This window comes from Daldinia caldariorum (assembly GCF_022478825.1).
Source record: "Daldinia caldariorum strain CBS 122874 unplaced genomic scaffold F4812scaffold_1, whole genome shotgun sequence".
Classification (NCBI taxonomy): Eukaryota; Fungi; Ascomycota; class Sordariomycetes; order Xylariales; family Hypoxylaceae; genus Daldinia; species Daldinia caldariorum.
In genome coordinates this window covers 3,051,316-3,066,344 of record NW_025953037.1, presented here as the reverse complement: position 1 = coordinate 3,066,344, position 15,029 = coordinate 3,051,316, and the positions used below count along the sequence as shown (strand labels likewise).

The 15,029-nt window shown below is 48.6% G+C and overlaps 6 protein-coding genes across 6 annotated transcripts; 2 read left to right on the top strand and 4 right to left on the bottom strand.

Annotated features, from left to right (window-relative positions):
* Nucleotides 1-972: 972 nt before the first annotated feature.
* F4812DRAFT_454807 (uncharacterized protein) lies at nt 973-3,081 on the bottom strand (the record flags this gene model as incomplete). Its single annotated transcript, XM_047936711.1, has 1 exon — nt 973-3,081. The coding sequence occupies one exon, from the start codon at nt 3,079-3,081 to the stop codon at nt 973-975; it is 2,109 nt and encodes a 702-aa protein (XP_047795303.1).
* A 936-nt stretch (nt 3,082-4,017) lies between these two features.
* F4812DRAFT_34775 (DUF833-domain-containing protein) lies at nt 4,018-5,730 on the bottom strand. The gene is made up of 2 exons (XM_047931688.1): nt 5,405-5,730; nt 4,018-5,325 (listed from the first exon to the last, which is right to left on the bottom strand). Exon 2 carries the CDS (start codon nt 5,227-5,229, stop codon nt 4,210-4,212), a length of 1,020 nt encoding a protein of 339 aa, XP_047795302.1. The 5' UTR covers nt 5,230-5,325; nt 5,405-5,730; the 3' UTR covers nt 4,018-4,209.
* Nucleotides 5,731-8,345: 2,615 nt separating this feature from the next.
* F4812DRAFT_34746 (uncharacterized protein) lies at nt 8,346-9,718 on the top strand. The gene has a single exon (XM_047931683.1). The coding sequence runs from the start codon at nt 8,477-8,479 to the stop codon at nt 9,455-9,457; it is 981 nt and encodes a 326-aa protein (XP_047795301.1). The 5' UTR covers nt 8,346-8,476; the 3' UTR covers nt 9,458-9,718.
* Nucleotides 9,719-9,801: 83 nt separating this feature from the next.
* Nucleotides 9,802-10,657, bottom strand: F4812DRAFT_411163 (uncharacterized protein). Its single transcript, XM_047932593.1, has one exon. The coding sequence runs from the start codon at nt 10,389-10,391 to the stop codon at nt 10,101-10,103; it is 291 nt and encodes a 96-aa protein (XP_047795300.1). The 5' UTR covers nt 10,392-10,657; the 3' UTR covers nt 9,802-10,100.
* Nucleotides 10,658-11,063: 406 nt separating this feature from the next.
* F4812DRAFT_34729 (putative 1-aminocyclopropane-1-carboxylate oxidase) lies at nt 11,064-12,745 on the bottom strand. Its single transcript, XM_047931679.1, has 4 exons — nt 12,429-12,745; nt 12,270-12,371; nt 11,407-12,216; nt 11,064-11,344 (listed from the first exon to the last, which is right to left on the bottom strand). The coding sequence occupies exons 1-4, from the start codon at nt 12,490-12,492 to the stop codon at nt 11,238-11,240; spliced, it is 1,083 nt and encodes a 360-aa protein (XP_047795299.1). The 5' UTR covers nt 12,493-12,745; the 3' UTR covers nt 11,064-11,237.
* A 742-nt stretch (nt 12,746-13,487) lies between these two features.
* F4812DRAFT_449211 (3-methyl-2-oxobutanoate hydroxymethyltransferase) lies at nt 13,488-14,889 on the top strand (the record flags this gene model as incomplete). The annotated part of the gene is made up of 3 exons (XM_047935947.1): nt 13,488-13,505; nt 13,915-14,223; nt 14,278-14,889. 3 exons carry the CDS (start codon nt 13,488-13,490, stop codon nt 14,887-14,889), a joined length of 939 nt encoding a protein of 312 aa, XP_047795298.1.
* Nucleotides 14,890-15,029: the final 140 nt, after the last annotated feature.

Sequence of the window (15,029 nt, the reverse complement as noted above, 5' to 3'; positions counted from 1 at the left end):
AAATAAAATTTTTTATGGTTTTGTTGTATTAGGCCAAAGTGGGCAAATATTTCTAAAAATTTTTTGGTTAATATAAGTTTTTGCCGTTTTTTTTAATCGTCTTCCCCCCCCCCCCCCCCCCCCGTTCTGGTCTGCCTAGGTACTTATCAGGTATTTTATGGTTTAAATATGGCAATCGTTATCTTCAGGTATCAGGAGTTATAAAGCGGTTTACATGGTGCATTAGGGTACGGTAAGGGCGCGCGTTACACGGTTGACGATATGATTAAGATAGACACGGCGGCTCATAAAATCAGCCTTTTATACAATAAGGCAGCTCGCCATGATCGCGACGAATGGAATCCGAAATAAAAGGTGTACTCCCAGCAAAATCAGATGATTCAAACTGGGATAATTGTAATAATACAAGACATTGAGACTTTTTGGCTAAAGAGCCGGTGTATTATGTTATTACTGATCGTAACTAGACCGACGGTGCGTATCCTCGATCCCGACAATATTGTACAGTGATAAAAGTCCGTAAGGTTCGTTTCTCGTCCCTCGTCTCTCATAACATAACTTACACAACGCCTAACTAATGCTTCCAGGTAATGAGTAGTTTCACTCCTGTTTCGTGAAGCTTCCCTCCTAGAATAATCAGAACGAGTATCAAGTCCTTTTCCCTATGGAACATATCCACTTCCGTTTTCCTTTTTCTTTCCTTTTTTCCCCTGACTTCCTTTTCCTTGGACATCGTCATTAAAACATAGCGGCGTATAGTGAAGTAGAAATGAGTAATACAACCGAGAAGGAAAAAAAAAAGTATTAAACTTTCTCCGAGAATCGAAATTTCGCACAAGTCGTCTCCGTAGCAAGTCTTGTTGCGCCGGTGGTGGTGAGAGTCCGTCGGAGTCAAGTCGGATCTTTAGCTTCCGCACCAGCTCTCATCCGATCCAACCCAACCATCCGCTCGTTCATCCCGTCCGTTCCATCTTACTTCTTCTTGCCATTACTTCCGCTGCTACTACCGCTGAAAATGCGGCCGACCCAACCCTGTCCTCCACCACCTCCTCCTCCTCCTCCTCCTCCTCCTGTTGCCTTCTTATCCTTATCCTTATCGTCACCGTTGCCATCACCGTAGTCATCCCAGGTCGAGCCGGGCGGGAGCAGACCCTTCTTGCCGACGAGCCGCGCGTAGTCCTGCTGGAACTCGTGCATGCTGTCGAGCGCGGACCGGTTCGCGCACAGCGCCTCCAGGTGCCGGAACACGCGGCGGATGCGGTGGTCGTCGTCCGTCATGTCCGACGCGGCCTGGACCGCGGCGACGGCCTCGCCCGACAGGAGCTGCGTGGTGACGCCGGGCATGTCAGCCATGCTGTGGTGCGAGGTCGGGAAAGAAGCGGCGGCGGCGGCTTGTTGCTGTTGGTGCTGTTGCTCCGAGATGGTGGCGGTCGTGATCGCGTTCAGGGTCTGCCCGCGCAGGTTCTCGTTGCGCAGCTTGTCCTGCATCGCGACGAAGCGGCCCGTCCAGTACGGCGGGTCCTTGGCCGCGTAGACCATGCGCGGGTTGCGTTGGACGGGGATGGTCGGGACGGCGGCGGCGGACGAGGGGGTAGTAGACGAAGAAGCTACTAGGGTAGGGGTCGTCATTACGGCCGAGGGGAAAGAAGGGTTGTTGTTATTGTTATTGTTTCCTTCGGTTAGGGACGTGTTGCCGTTGCCGTTGCCGTTACCGTGGTTGTCGAAGGAAGCGAGGGCAGAAGCGGGAGCCATGATTGGCGATCCGATTCGACGACGTAGATTGCTGCGATTGGTATTGTTGCTGCTATTGTTGTTTTTGTCGGATAGCGACGCGCGCGAAAACGAAGACGTTAGAGTGGAAAGTACGTTGAAGGTGCGTGACTTGGGAATGCCGCTGCGCTTCTCGGCTCTGTAGCTTGGCATCTGGCGAGGTGATGGTTGAGGAAGCTGCAAGGGAAGCTGCTGAGGAAGTTGCTGGGGGAGTTGTTGGGGTCGAGATAAATTCATGGAAGGAAGGTTACCTGTGCTCATGAAAGTTTGTTTGGGCAGTTGCTGCGCAGGAGGTCGAGGAAGGAGAGGTCTGTCCAAAGGTCTGTCCAGAGGTCTGTCTAGGGCAGGAGCTCTCTGTTCCGTATTATTATAATTATGACCATAATAATGATCATTATTATGATTGTAATTATTCTCCTTCACACTTTCCGGAATCTGCTCTGGTAACTCGGGGATCGTCTGGTCGATGTTGGACGCATCCATGCTGAACTTTCCCTTTGCCCTGGGCGGCGTGCGCTTGGGTACCTTCTTCACGCTGGATATTTCCAGACTGTCCCTATGCTTTCTACCGAGATCGACGTCTGAGAGGTAAGGGTTGATGTTTTCTGCCCTGAAACGTGGAATAACCCCAGATGCGGATGCCGTGACGGACGAAGTTGTTGCTCCCGACGACTCGGGCACCGGTAGTAGCGCTCGCGACGACGCTTTTGGTACACCTGCCTGGTGCGTGGCGGTTGACGGGGGAGCCGGCAGGTTCGTGGCCGGCTGCAAATGTCTCAGGGGTCCTGGTACGTACTTCTCAAGAGCCTCTTGAGATCCAGTAGCAAGTACATCCAAATATTCCTGAGTAGGGTGACTTCTCAATGGGTTTGGATGGTCAGCAACAGATAGTCGGGGAGTCCTAGATGCCGTAATAGTTGAGTATCCCGTAGTAGGTTGGCTGGATGGCGGTCCGCCAGTCGCCAAGCCTGCTGACAGCTGTCGAGACGATATAGATCCTGAGGGGCGATGCTGGAAACCCGTATTAAATGGTAACGAAATGCCTGGCTGCTGAAATGCTGGCGGCAACATCGTCGTCGCTTGACCAGGCCGACCAAGAACGCCGGTACTTGCGCTTAGTGGTAACTGGCTATTTCGATTACCTCCTCGATTGCCTCCGCGACCACCCGGTCGACCCCTACCTCGGCCTCGTCGGGAACCACCTCGAAAGGATGATGCTCGACGAAGAGACCCCATCTCTGGCGTATCGGCTCCTGGAAGTCCCTGCTGACGCTGGGCTCCCGATTGGGGAGTTTGATGTGGCGGAGCCATGATACCAGTATTTTTTTTTTCAAGAGTATTGTCGCGTTCAAAGGCAATCTAAGAAAATAAGTAGACCATGTACTGGCTCCAAGTGCTTAACAGTGCTAAGGATATGTTGAGGTATAAGGAACCAAGCGCGAGGAGGCAATCCACAAACTCCCTCGACGAGATTATTCAAGAGGCACAACTCGGCTTGCAACAAGTCTTGCGGAGTAATATGCGATATCTCCTGTGCCTATGTCTGTTGATGTTCGGTTGTCATAGATATTCGACCAAGGAAGATAAGGAATTAATTGGGTTGTATTGCAAGAGAAATTCAAAAACCGCAGCCTGTTGCTGTCGAGATGAGGCAGGGTGTGTAAACTAAACGGGAAACAAAACAGGAAACAATCTGAAGTATCTCCAAATGGTTAGGTTTTGGCTTGAAGGGCTCTAGTTTATTTTGACTGACACCTGCAAAGAGAAATTAATAGGTGGTGGCTGCAGTTTCTTCATCATCGTGAGTACCTCCTCGAGGTACCCCTTCTTTGATTATGTCGTGAACCTGCACATGGCAGCTACTTCCCGATTATAAAATTGACAGTGTCTAGTGGTGGTATTTTCATAAGTACCTCTACTGAAATTACCTACAGCTTGTAGCAGTCCGGTAGTACTTGAAGCCATGAATAGGGGCTACTTGAGTGACTCTATATAGTATGCCTCTATGAACATTTTTTTTAAAAAAAGAAAAGAAAATGAGAGGGAGGTGTTGGTATATTCTCTAGTTATCCTAAGGACGAATCCTAACATTTTACTGTTCCATGTGTAATAAATCGTCTAGCATGTACGGTTCATAGCTTGATATTGACGGTAGCGTGTAGTAGCTAGAAGGGTTGTTAAGTTTAATAAGACTTATAGGGCAAATGGTAGGTACAGATCAAGCCGTAATATCACCGACATGTTCGATACTGCCTAAGGTAGTGTATTATGTATTTAATTTATTTACTTAAGGTGTGATAAACTGGCTACCTGCTACCCAAGACTTATGTGTGATGGGTAGAACGCCATGAGGAGATGCTATCAAAAAGGGTGTTTAATAACACGTTGGGATGTCCCAAAGATATCTGTTTATTTCCCCATTATAGATTCTATACCACCTTATTCTTCTATCTTAAACTTGAACGTCTCGTCCCCTTTTCCTCTTTCAATCGGGTTTCCGTGTGAGTCGTATAACGCCCGCTCTTTGTATGTAATATTGCCTTCCCAGTCTAAAAGAAGAATTGTCTGTCTTTGAGTACCATATGCCCCCTTCATGAAGTAACTATGTGCATCCTTGTGCTCTTCCGACTCACTGATATCCTCGATCTCATCAAATGCTGCTTTTGCCCTCCCTTCATTGGCTGCGTCAGCCATTTCCTTCCAGCCTTGGTCTCCCGCGAAGCTTCGGATGAATACAGACTTCCGAAGGGCATTCATGTACTCTTGAAAACTCATATTCGGCTCCAGCGGTAGTGTGTCGTGGTCGAGGACGGCAAAGAGCCGTTCGGTAAGTGTTTCTTCATCCATGTCCTTCTCGATGGCTTCTTGTATAGCCTCCTTCGTTAATTCCTTTCCAATTTTGATCTTTTCCCACTGAGCAGGCTCCACGTATACAGCGTTGCTTAAGCCGTATGTCTGCGCCCGCTCCCCACCAATCCACGGGACCTCACCGACATGGTCCCACCGGTTGGAAATAATTGCGAGCGGCTTAATACCCTTCTCTGTCCTTTGCTTCAAATCGCCACATACGAGAGAGAATCCGCCAACGCCCTTGGTAGCGCGATCCTCAAGCATGGTGCTGACGAAGTCCTCGAGGCCAAGTCCTGATGGGGCGCCCAACCAGGCATTCACTATCGTACCTCGGCTCCTGACCCCGGCGATGGCGTGATCCGGGTCCGGGTCATCTTCGCTCGACTCCCGGTAATTTGTCAGCACGGCGAATCGTCCGGATTTGGTGACGCCCAGCCACGTGCCCCGCTCCTTACGATACAAGTCTCGCGAGGACAGTATTTCTTCTCCCGAAGGTTGGTGTGTCCACCAGTGCGGCCGACTAGTGGGTCTCAGGATATATTCGTCTCGGTTATCAAGAGCGATAAGTGCATATTTCGGATGCGCCGTCGTGATGAGAACAATGCACATTTTGATGAAAAGAGGTACCTAACCTAAGGCAAAGGATCCAAGAACTATTCCGTCGTTTATCGAGCGTGCTTCTGATGTTTCTGACTTTTTCTGATTCTTCTGATATCAGGTACCTAACCGAGGTAGTGGTAGTTATATACCTCCTATGCGGAGTTTTGAGAGATGTTTTAATTACCTAGGTAAAGTATAAAACGGAATAAGACCAACCACTCGGGAACAGAATTATAGACGAGATGGAAAAAAGGGGGAAGGGAAAATTAAATAGAAACTTCCGCTGTCGCCACCGTCTCAAGCAATGATTTCGTTAGCCCCCCTACTTGACCGTCAATCTCCTAACACACGTTCTTTTCCCCCCCTTTGTACAGCGAGGCGGTAATCAGAAACTAGGCTATTCACAGGACGAGCAAGAGTGATCCCAATAACGGTGCGACACGTACGAAGGTACTCATGCGAGATTGAGATTGGGAAACGCTTGTCAAGATTTATGTAGACCGCCTATGCGATTTCGGCTGCGGGCGAAAAGCTGTGCCTGTGTACGTGTTGGCTTGTATACCTATTAGTAGGTAGTCAGCTGTCTTATACCAGGTAGGTAATTACTATGAGAGAGACATGGGTATGGAGGTACCTTAGGTTAAGTTAGGTAGCTGGTATGTAGGTATGTACATACTTTACTTTGAGACGGTCAAGACGGTACCGAGAGTTACACTAAATAGGTAATCTGGGAATTGCAAAGATGCGTTTCCGTGTCGCCGGACTTATGTGGGGTGATAGGTATAGACGAATGGCGGGGGGTTAGCTAATAATAACTCACCAAACGGCCGCTGCCGAGAGCGTTAGAGGTGGCTGAGACTTGGTTATGTGCTCTAGTCTCTAGCTTCCCAAGATCTAGACTAGACAACTGCCATACTTAAGTAAAAGTGATGGAAGATGTGGAGAGTTGCCCAGGTGGCTACTTCCTACCTACCTAACTATAGTAAGCAGTATAGCGCATTTCTATGTGTACAATGTACCTCTTAATCTACAGTTACCTACCTGGTACTGATCCCCTGGTGCCACTTCGAGATTCTCTCAATAATCTACAACGCATCAAAGACACATCGATAAAACGTCTGTTGACTTTTGAACTTACACAAATCATAATTATAAACCGGTACAAGGAAGATAACTTGCATTGCATTAGTCAATTTTCCAAGAGACCAAGAGACGGAAGTCGGAGTTTCGAACAACATATGCCCGTAACCGAGAAACGAGACTTTTTAACATTTTCCCCCCTTTCGCCCAGTTCTGGAAGCGTACCTGCATATGTGTCATTACTTACCTGGTAGGTAGGTACCTAAGGCAATTCTCACTTAATGGTTTAAGTTTTTTTTTCTTTTTTCATTGAGCCGCGTTGACCTCCTATAGCTATATAGGTACTAATCCTAAGACCGGCTGATGCATGTCGATGTAGGGCGAGCATTTACCGGAACCTAACGCATCCAGTCGGAACTAGTTCAAAGACCCCTTCCGGAATGATACCGTACTGCAATATTTCTACTTGAGTTGATCAGATCTCAAGCTAGACCGCCTTCAATTCTTACGTATAAGCCACTGGCTAAATAGTGTATGACGAACCACTCGCTAAGCCATATATTAAGCTCCGAATTGCATTGCTTCTACATACAAGGTTAGGTCTGCATTAACAGTTTCGGATAAGTACAGGATGGCTTCAGGTATGACTTCCGATTCGGCTTCGTCCCTAGTTTAAACCTTCCCATAACATTACCTCATCACCCTAGAGTAATTACGACTAATTCACAATGTGCCGGTGCGACTATCAGCTTTAGCTTCTTTCAGGTAAGCATACTGCAACCACTTAGGTAAATACCGGCTATCGACGAGCATCTCGTCCCTTCTTTTAGTGAGTTGTTATCGTATAGAATTGGGTACATACCTCCTTTGTGTGTATAGGAGGTAGGTTTAGGTAACATCTCAGAGTATTACACCTCGAGATCCGCATACCAATTTTCTATCCTTCCCTAAACGCCTCTCATCACCCTTTATTCAACTCATATTCGTATACCCTATAGAACATGATCACTGTTTTCATACCCCTATTATTGGAAAAAGTCTCGAGCGATAGAGACTGAAAGAACCAATGGCTCGTAACTCTGCCGTTGGTCGCATGTCTGTCAGCAGCCTAGATGATGATCAATTCTACAGTGCACTGTCTAGTCGTGTAGTCAGTCGAGATCTTAGCCTTATACCTTCACAAGATTTACGAGAGACGGACCATAGCACTATACCCGCACAGTCTCCCTCCTCGACCTACAAGTCTGGTTGGTTAACTCACACATCTCCCTCAGAACCCCCAAGCCCAGAGTCGAAACTTGCCTCGAAGCAGCGACCAGCAACTCCTTTTGCTATGCACCATCACCGTAACCCGAGACGCCATCACTTTTGCCCGAAGTCTATAAGTCGTCGTCTCCACAGGACATTCCATGGAACATCAGAAAGTATACCAATACTTCAGCCACTGGCGAACGATTCAAGCCTAGACAGTAACGGCTATAGGAAGCATTTGGTTTCATCTCCGAGATCCCCTGCTGAAACAGACTGCTGGAGTCCTGCATATGCCGGAGCGGGAACTCCCCAATCCGAATTAGAAGGATCCGTGTTGGATAATCCCTTTACCATCAATAGACAGGCAGCAGATACCATCGTTTGTAATATCCGAGCTTATTTGTCTAACAGGAGGCATGATGATTGCTCATATCGAACAGAAAGGTTTGCAACTGTCAACAAAAATCCGTTGCCCGTATCGAGGTTCTGGACTGGCCACAATAGCTTTAGAATCTGGCGTCCTGAAGTTAACGAAACAGCAACAGATAGCTATTTAGTTACTGCGGATGATATTACCGGGATTCTAGATATTGCGATCGCTGGTATTCGGAGCGTTCGCAACGACAGTTCCTCGGTTGAATGTCTCTCGATGCTCTTACCTAAGGATCCACTGGTAAAACCGAGGCCCAGTGCGGACTCTATTGTTCCCGGAGCATCTAGCATTGCCGATCCAACTACGACGATCAGTTCAGTCCGGCCTTCATTTAGCACAACTAGTTGCTCTGACTACTATAGCCACTTTGTCGATACCACTAGAACTACGTTCATATCCCGACAAAGTATCACCGAGGTCATATAGGGGTTTGCCCCGGGAAATTTAGTCCAAGAGGCAGTAAGGGAGCCTTGTGCCAGCGTTGTGGAATCCATGGAGGTGTCTCGAAATGTATCCACACGCGCATCGTCATTAGGCGCTTCAAACTCGCCATCTCTCAACGACGTACGAAGGATAAGCGGGAAATTCTATTCTATAGCTGAGGGTCTGTCCCGTGAAAAGGAGCCTACACTTCAGAAGAAAAGACGCTCAGCATCTGAGCCAGTTAGCCCCAGGGCTTCTTTGGGAGATTTCAAGAACCCCGCCACCCATCGCCGGGATGGCTCCATGACGCGTTTCCCCAAACTTCCCTCGAGATTCTGTACTGGTGACTGGCTGACGCCACTCGGCCTTTTTGAGGAACCTGATATACCGCAACAGAGAGAAATGGTAGCGGACCTTTACGCTTGCGGCGTGGATGCGCATTGCGGGGTTAATTTTTCGAGGCCTTTGGAAATGCTCGAAGAATCACCACGTCAAACACCTGCTCCACCCGCTGATTCTTATACTCCTGAATATTTACCGCAATGGCCGACGAAACTAGAAAAGAGGAAGACATATGGGAGGAAGGCGGGGCGTTCAATGGGCGCGTCTTCACATCGCCGGAAGAGCAGTGCTAAGCCCCCTGGAATTTGGACACCTGCCGGTACTAACTACGGCCTCTTGGAGAAACTACGCCACTACAGTTTCATGCCCTTGCTAAACGAGCCGCCGGAGAGCTCTCGCAAGGCATTCATACCCCGCCCGCGAATGTGGGACGAATTGCCACTGCGAGAGGGAGCGGGGAGAAAGCACTCATCCAAAGCGCTGCTACAAGGACTCCTCGACGGGAAGCCGGCGTCGAGCAAGTCATCGCGGAAATCATCACAGTCTGAGGCCCGGAGGCGACGAAAGAAAACAAGCTCGTCGGCGACGCAGAAAAGATACAGTCTCGGGCACGGTCGCGTCTCGTGCTCGGAAGATCAGACGCCGCATATATGCATGGACGAGCAAGCGACGCCTATTTCTGGGTCGGAAATAACCTGGTTCGAATGAGTTAGGTTGAGCCATGTACCCAGAGATATGGGGTAATTGTTTTGTCTCAATAGTCCTGTTAATAAGCTACAAGTATGAGGGACCTCGCCTTCGGCACACTGTCGTATGCCTTAGGTACCTACCCAGCTTTAGGATATAAGGGCTTACTCGACAACCATGTTGGTAGATTAGCCCTCAGCAGGTACCTTACCTCAGGTACCTCCGTTGGTACGGCGTGATGTCAGTATAGATATAACCAATAAACCAGGCTGATTATTCATATCCACGGTTAACATTGCTGGTGCTCGTGTCTTACTTCTACGACTTGGTTTGAGCAAATGATTCATAGCATTGCACTAGGTATGTTTGAAGTGTGCGATACGTAGAACATATTTAACAAGTATTATAATGTCAGGTAGATAATCATAACATATTAATCGTACAAACAGATCCTTCTCGTTTATTTTTCCTACACCCATACGTTATCATTCAATCTCATTATTACTTCATATCAATCCCCGCCCTTCCTTTTTTTTTTTCCTCCTCTCCCCATCCGGCTTTACTATTTTTTTTTCTTTTTTATTTACTTGCGTCCTAGGTCGAAAGCCACGAATCAGGTCATTAACGGTAGGTAGCTAGCTACCTGGGTAGGTACCTAGGTAATTTATCGCTTCCACTGACCCGCGTTCTCGACGCCCTTCGACACGCTCTCGGCGCCGTCCTGGACGCCCGTGCCGACGGAGCTCAGGGCGTCGCCGACGGGTTTCCCCGCGGACCCCGTGGCGCTCGTGATGGTGTCGCCGACCCCGCGGGTCGCGGCGCCCACGACGCCGCCGGCCGTCCGGCCCACGCCGCCCGCGACGTTGCCGACCGTGCTCGTGACGAACTTGGCTGCGCCGGTCACGCCCGAGTCCTGGCTGCTGCCGCTGCTGGGCTTGTTGTTGTCGAGGGGCATGATTGTGGATGTTAAGGTGTTGGGCTTTATTGTATAGGAGGTAGGTATAGTAATAATTAGGGGTTAGCTAATACCTAGCAAGTAGATACGAATTCGCGATGATAAGTGTTTCGGAAGATGATTTAAGTTGATCTTGATACTGTCGATGAATAATTGGCTTTTCTTTTTGAGTACTATCGACGATATATTTATATATACCTTATATTATGTAGGTACCTACCTACACAAGGTATATCATAGGTTCCTCAAAACCGAAATACGTCAATATGCTGCTTAGAAGGGAGGATCAGGCGTGACGTCACGGCATCCAGCCTCTTTCATCACCGATCGCATCACAGCCAGGCAGGGGTTGCCAATCAGAGGGGCTCAGCTACCTACAGCGGTTTGTTGTTGAACTTAAATCTCACCCTGTGCCCAAACCTTTTGCCTGAACTTTCGAAGGATATTGTGCAACGCATCCATGTTTTTAAATTCATAACATCATTCGTTATCTATTAGGGTTTCACATACTGCGCATTAGGATGGACATCGTGGTTATGTTACGTAGGTAAGTAGGGGTATCTGAATTCTATGACCATGGCCAGTGGCCAACTCCATCGTCCTCACTTTCCAACCCCCTGCTTCCAACTTCCCCGCCATGGGTTTCTGGTAATCGAGTAGCACAGTCATATCTACGCTCGTGTAGATATATGCGACGGGGATCTCCCTCCAAGCACGCACGTCTAGGTAATAAACCCAGCGCTTCGCTTTAACAAAAGGTACCTAAAGTACCTACCTACCTACCTAGGTACATAATATTGTAGGACTTGAGCTATGATGGTAGGGTAGCAAGTACGAAGGACGCCTTTAATCGTAGTATTTTTGATGCACACCAGCAACAATCTCCTTCTCTCGCTGGTCAACCAATCCCGTGCGGAACCTATGGTCTTTCGCGATTCGCGCCCTTGCCCATTCTACAACCTTAGTTAGCATACCATTTTCACTTGCTAGATCACTATTGATAATAATACTATACCTTCAGCGGTAACATCATGGGAGAATTGCTCCGTTTCCGCCTGTAAGCCCAGCCGCTGCAACAAGGGGCTTGCCACCGGCTTCAGGAGAATGTTGGCCTCCGGCCTTGCAAAGTAAATCAAGCTGAGCCGAGGACGGTCGGCCTGGTCCTCGGGGGGCCGCACGACCCGGTGCACGGTGCTCTTCAAGTACCCGCCGCTCAAAAACTCCAGCGCGTCCGCAATATTCACGATGATCGCGTCCCTCGGCGACCTGACGTACTTCCACGCCCCCTCCGGAGTCTGCACCTGCAAGCCCGCGACGGGCTGGTGGAACAGGAACGTCAGCGTGTTGTAGTCCGTGTGCCCCTTCGCCCAGATATTCCCGACCCGGGCGTCCGCCTCCGCCGCGCGCGGGTGGTACTTCATGTACCGCAGATACTCGAGGCCCTCGGCGTGGTAGCGGTGGCGCTCGACGAGGTAGTCCTCGTCGATCTCGAGGACGTAGGCGAACAGGCGCAGGAGGGGCAGCAGGACGTCGTTGTGGATCTTCAGCGAGAACGCCCGGATCTCCTCCCAGTGGTCCCGGATGAGCGGCGGGTGGGGCCGCTCGTGCTCCGGCGTGAACTTGGGGATGTTGTAGCGCTCGTCGTTGTCCCGCGTCGCGAGCTTCCCCGTAGACTGAGGCTTGTACCCGCGGAAGTCCCCCTTGGCTGTGTCGCATAGGAACTTGGTCTTTTCCGCTAGCGGCAGGTCGAAGAATGCCTCGCACAGTGCGTACTGCCGTCTGACTTCCTCGTCCGAGAACCCGTGACCAACAACATAGAAGAATCCTGTAGCAAGTATTCAGCGACTGCTAATTTGTGCCAGGCTAGGTTCGCCGTACCATTCTTATTGATAAACCGTAACACTTGCTCCGCCAGTTCTTGCTTACCACCCGGTTGGTCCAGTTTGGATATATCGAGCGCTTCCAACTCGGCATATTCCACTATCCCGTCTTATGTCAGTATTTTAAGTATGCGGTTATCACAAAGTAGGAGCATACATCTTTCTTTGGTCTCCTCGGGATATTCGTAAGCCGAGATATCTTCCACTTTGGATGGAGACATTAGGTATTCGTTTTTTTATATGCTGCAATTCGTTAAAGTCGTGCAGCGTGCTGGTTGTTTTATTCAGTTGACGATTAGAGATCTTTCCAAAAATCATATCATATTATGAAAAACCCATGAGCCAGATGTGATAGAAGCTGTTTACCATATTCTTCCGGTTTTTAGTATAATATGACTGAGCGGGGAAGCTGTACCTTTATTTAAGAGTATAATTCAGTTATCCCCGCGGGATCGAGCAATCAGATTGCATGCAAATGATGCCATCGGAAATTCATAAGGCGAATCCTATTAATACACATTAATCGATCAGCCTTTTCACCAGACATGCCACGATACAATATAAATCCACCCATTTTGTTTATACCTAGGTCCTAAGTCCAAATCCTAAACTTACCTACCTAGGTAGGTACTGTCTAATTCAACTCGGTTTTATTAAGTCAAGCATTATAAAGAAACATACCTTTCACAATGAATTGTATTAAGTGAGCAGTGTGTTTTACCTCAGCTCTAACCTTTGCATCGTGGCTTTTTCTGAAGCCTTTTCGAATCCCTTCCTTCAAAACATCCATCCTTCCCGCCCGAGAAGGGAGTTTCCGTGTACAAATTGCCAGGCGGCTGGGCAAATCCATTATTCACACTTGGCTTATGGCACCATATGGCTTTCTTGAGAAGTCTTTGAGGATTGCGCATAATCCTTTGTGTACCTAAGCTGCCATGATTTTGAACTCTTGGTACTTGTTCGCTATGCTCGTCTCGAAGATATCATGTACTGCCCAAATCCTGGAACCATTAGCAGGCATCGCAAGAATCCGTTTGGAGCAGCGAAGTTGTTTCCCTAAGCACCTTTGAGTTTCACTTCGCAAGAAGTCCTACGTTTAAATACCCCTTTCAAAGAATTGTTTCCATCATTCTTTCACATTTTGATGAAGCTGCAATACAATTCAAGGGGGGTTTAAAGGGGTAAGATATCGCCGCTATTTAACCGAGACCTCGGTATGCGTCGGTGTACTGAGGTAAGTACCTGCGTACCAAGGTAGACACCCGGTACGGCGGTACCTAAGACGGCTTAGACCCGTGGACATGGCAATCAGAAAAAAAAAACACCAAAGAAACTCAGATAAGACTCAATTATACGCAGCAAAAACCATCATGACCAAAGCATAAAACCCGCGTTCGGCTCTAAATCATGGCCGCTATTTCCTTCTCCCCGTTTCATCTCCTGAATAATCATATCATACGTACTAATTAATTAATACGCACATCATCAAATCACATTCGCTCTAATTAATCCCCAACGACGCAATATACCAAATGGCGCATTTCTTATCCAGGTCACGTGCTTTATTGTCGCCGTGTAAGGCGATATCCCTACCAAACACTACCTCTTTCGCAGGTGCTAGACAATTACTTCCCTTATGGCAGCAGCAGCGATTATGCCAACAGAGATGGAGCTCCCACTCGCCCCTGGGCACAGCGTTAGATCCCTCGAGAAAGAAAGTAACCCTAGGAACCCTCCAGTCTATGTACAAAAAGGGGGAGCCTATCACGTTTATAACAGCCCATGACTTTCCAAGCGCACACGTTGCAGATGCAGCTGGAATTGACGTGATTCTTGTTGGGGATAGTCTAGCAATGGTCGCTTTAGGAATGGAAGATACTAGTGAAGTAACCGTCGAGGACATGCTGTTGCACTGCCGATCGGTCGCTCGTGCTACCAAAGCAGCCTTCACAGTAAGCTCACATGTTAGGCTCAGATAGGTACGGAAAAAAGCTAATATCAACCAGATTGGAGATCTTCCCATGGGGTCATATGAAATCTCACCAGAGCAAGCGCTAGAAACAGCCATCCGATTCATTAAACATGGTCGTGTTCAGGGTATCAAGTTAGAAGGAGGAGCAGAGATGGCGCCGACCATTGCGAAGATAACAAAAGCTGGTATACCCGTCCTAGCCCACGTCGGGCTCACGCCCCAACGCCAAGGATCCCTTGGTGGATTTAGAGTCCAAGGGAAAACATCCAAAGGTGCAATGAAAGTCCTCGAAGATGCATTAGCTGTCCAAGAAGCTGGGTGCTTCGGTATGGTACTGGAAGCAGTTCCAGAAAAAGTCGCAAGCGTTATCACGCAGAAGCTGCGCGTTCCAACCATCGGGATCGGTGCGGGAAATGGTTGTTCTGGGCAGGTCCTTGTCCAGGTAGACATGACTGGCAACTTTCCACCCGGCCGCTTCCTTCCCAAGTTCGTCAAGCAGTACGGCAACGTGTGGGCTGAAAGCCGTAGGGCTATTGAGTCCTATAGAGAGGAGGTAAAAGCACGTCAATACCCAGGACCAGAGCATACATATCCTATCCCCGAAGGCGAACTTGAGGCTTTCATAAGAGATGTCGAAAAACTATGATACAATATGGGTTACCTGATTGGGTTCTGATTGGATTCTGAATGATAGCACAAGCGGAAAGAGGGTTAGAGCGCTGCGTCGTCCCTCCATTTCGGTGTATTAGCATAGATAGGCGTTTGGCGTAAATTGAGACGGCATGA

Coding starts and splice junctions, on each gene's coding strand:
- F4812DRAFT_411163 (XM_047932593.1), bottom strand. CDS start 10,391: ATGCCCCTCGACAACAACAAGCCCAGCAGCGGCAGCAGCCAGGACTCG.
- F4812DRAFT_34729 (XM_047931679.1), bottom strand. CDS start 12,492: ATGTCTCCATCCAAAGTGGAAGATATCTCGGCTTACGAATATCCCGAG. Junction 12,217..12,269: donor ACGGTTTATCAATAAGAATG/GTACGGCGAACC, acceptor TACTTGCTACAG/GATTCTTCTATGTTGTTGGT. Junction 11,345..11,406: donor CCATGATGTTACCGCTGAAG/GTATAGTATTAT, acceptor CTAAGGTTGTAG/AATGGGCAAGGGCGCGAATC.
- F4812DRAFT_34746 (XM_047931683.1), top strand. CDS start 8,477: ATGGAGGTGTCTCGAAATGTATCCACACGCGCATCGTCATTAGGCGCT.
- F4812DRAFT_34775 (XM_047931688.1), bottom strand. CDS start 5,229: ATGTGCATTGTTCTCATCACGACGGCGCATCCGAAATATGCACTTATC.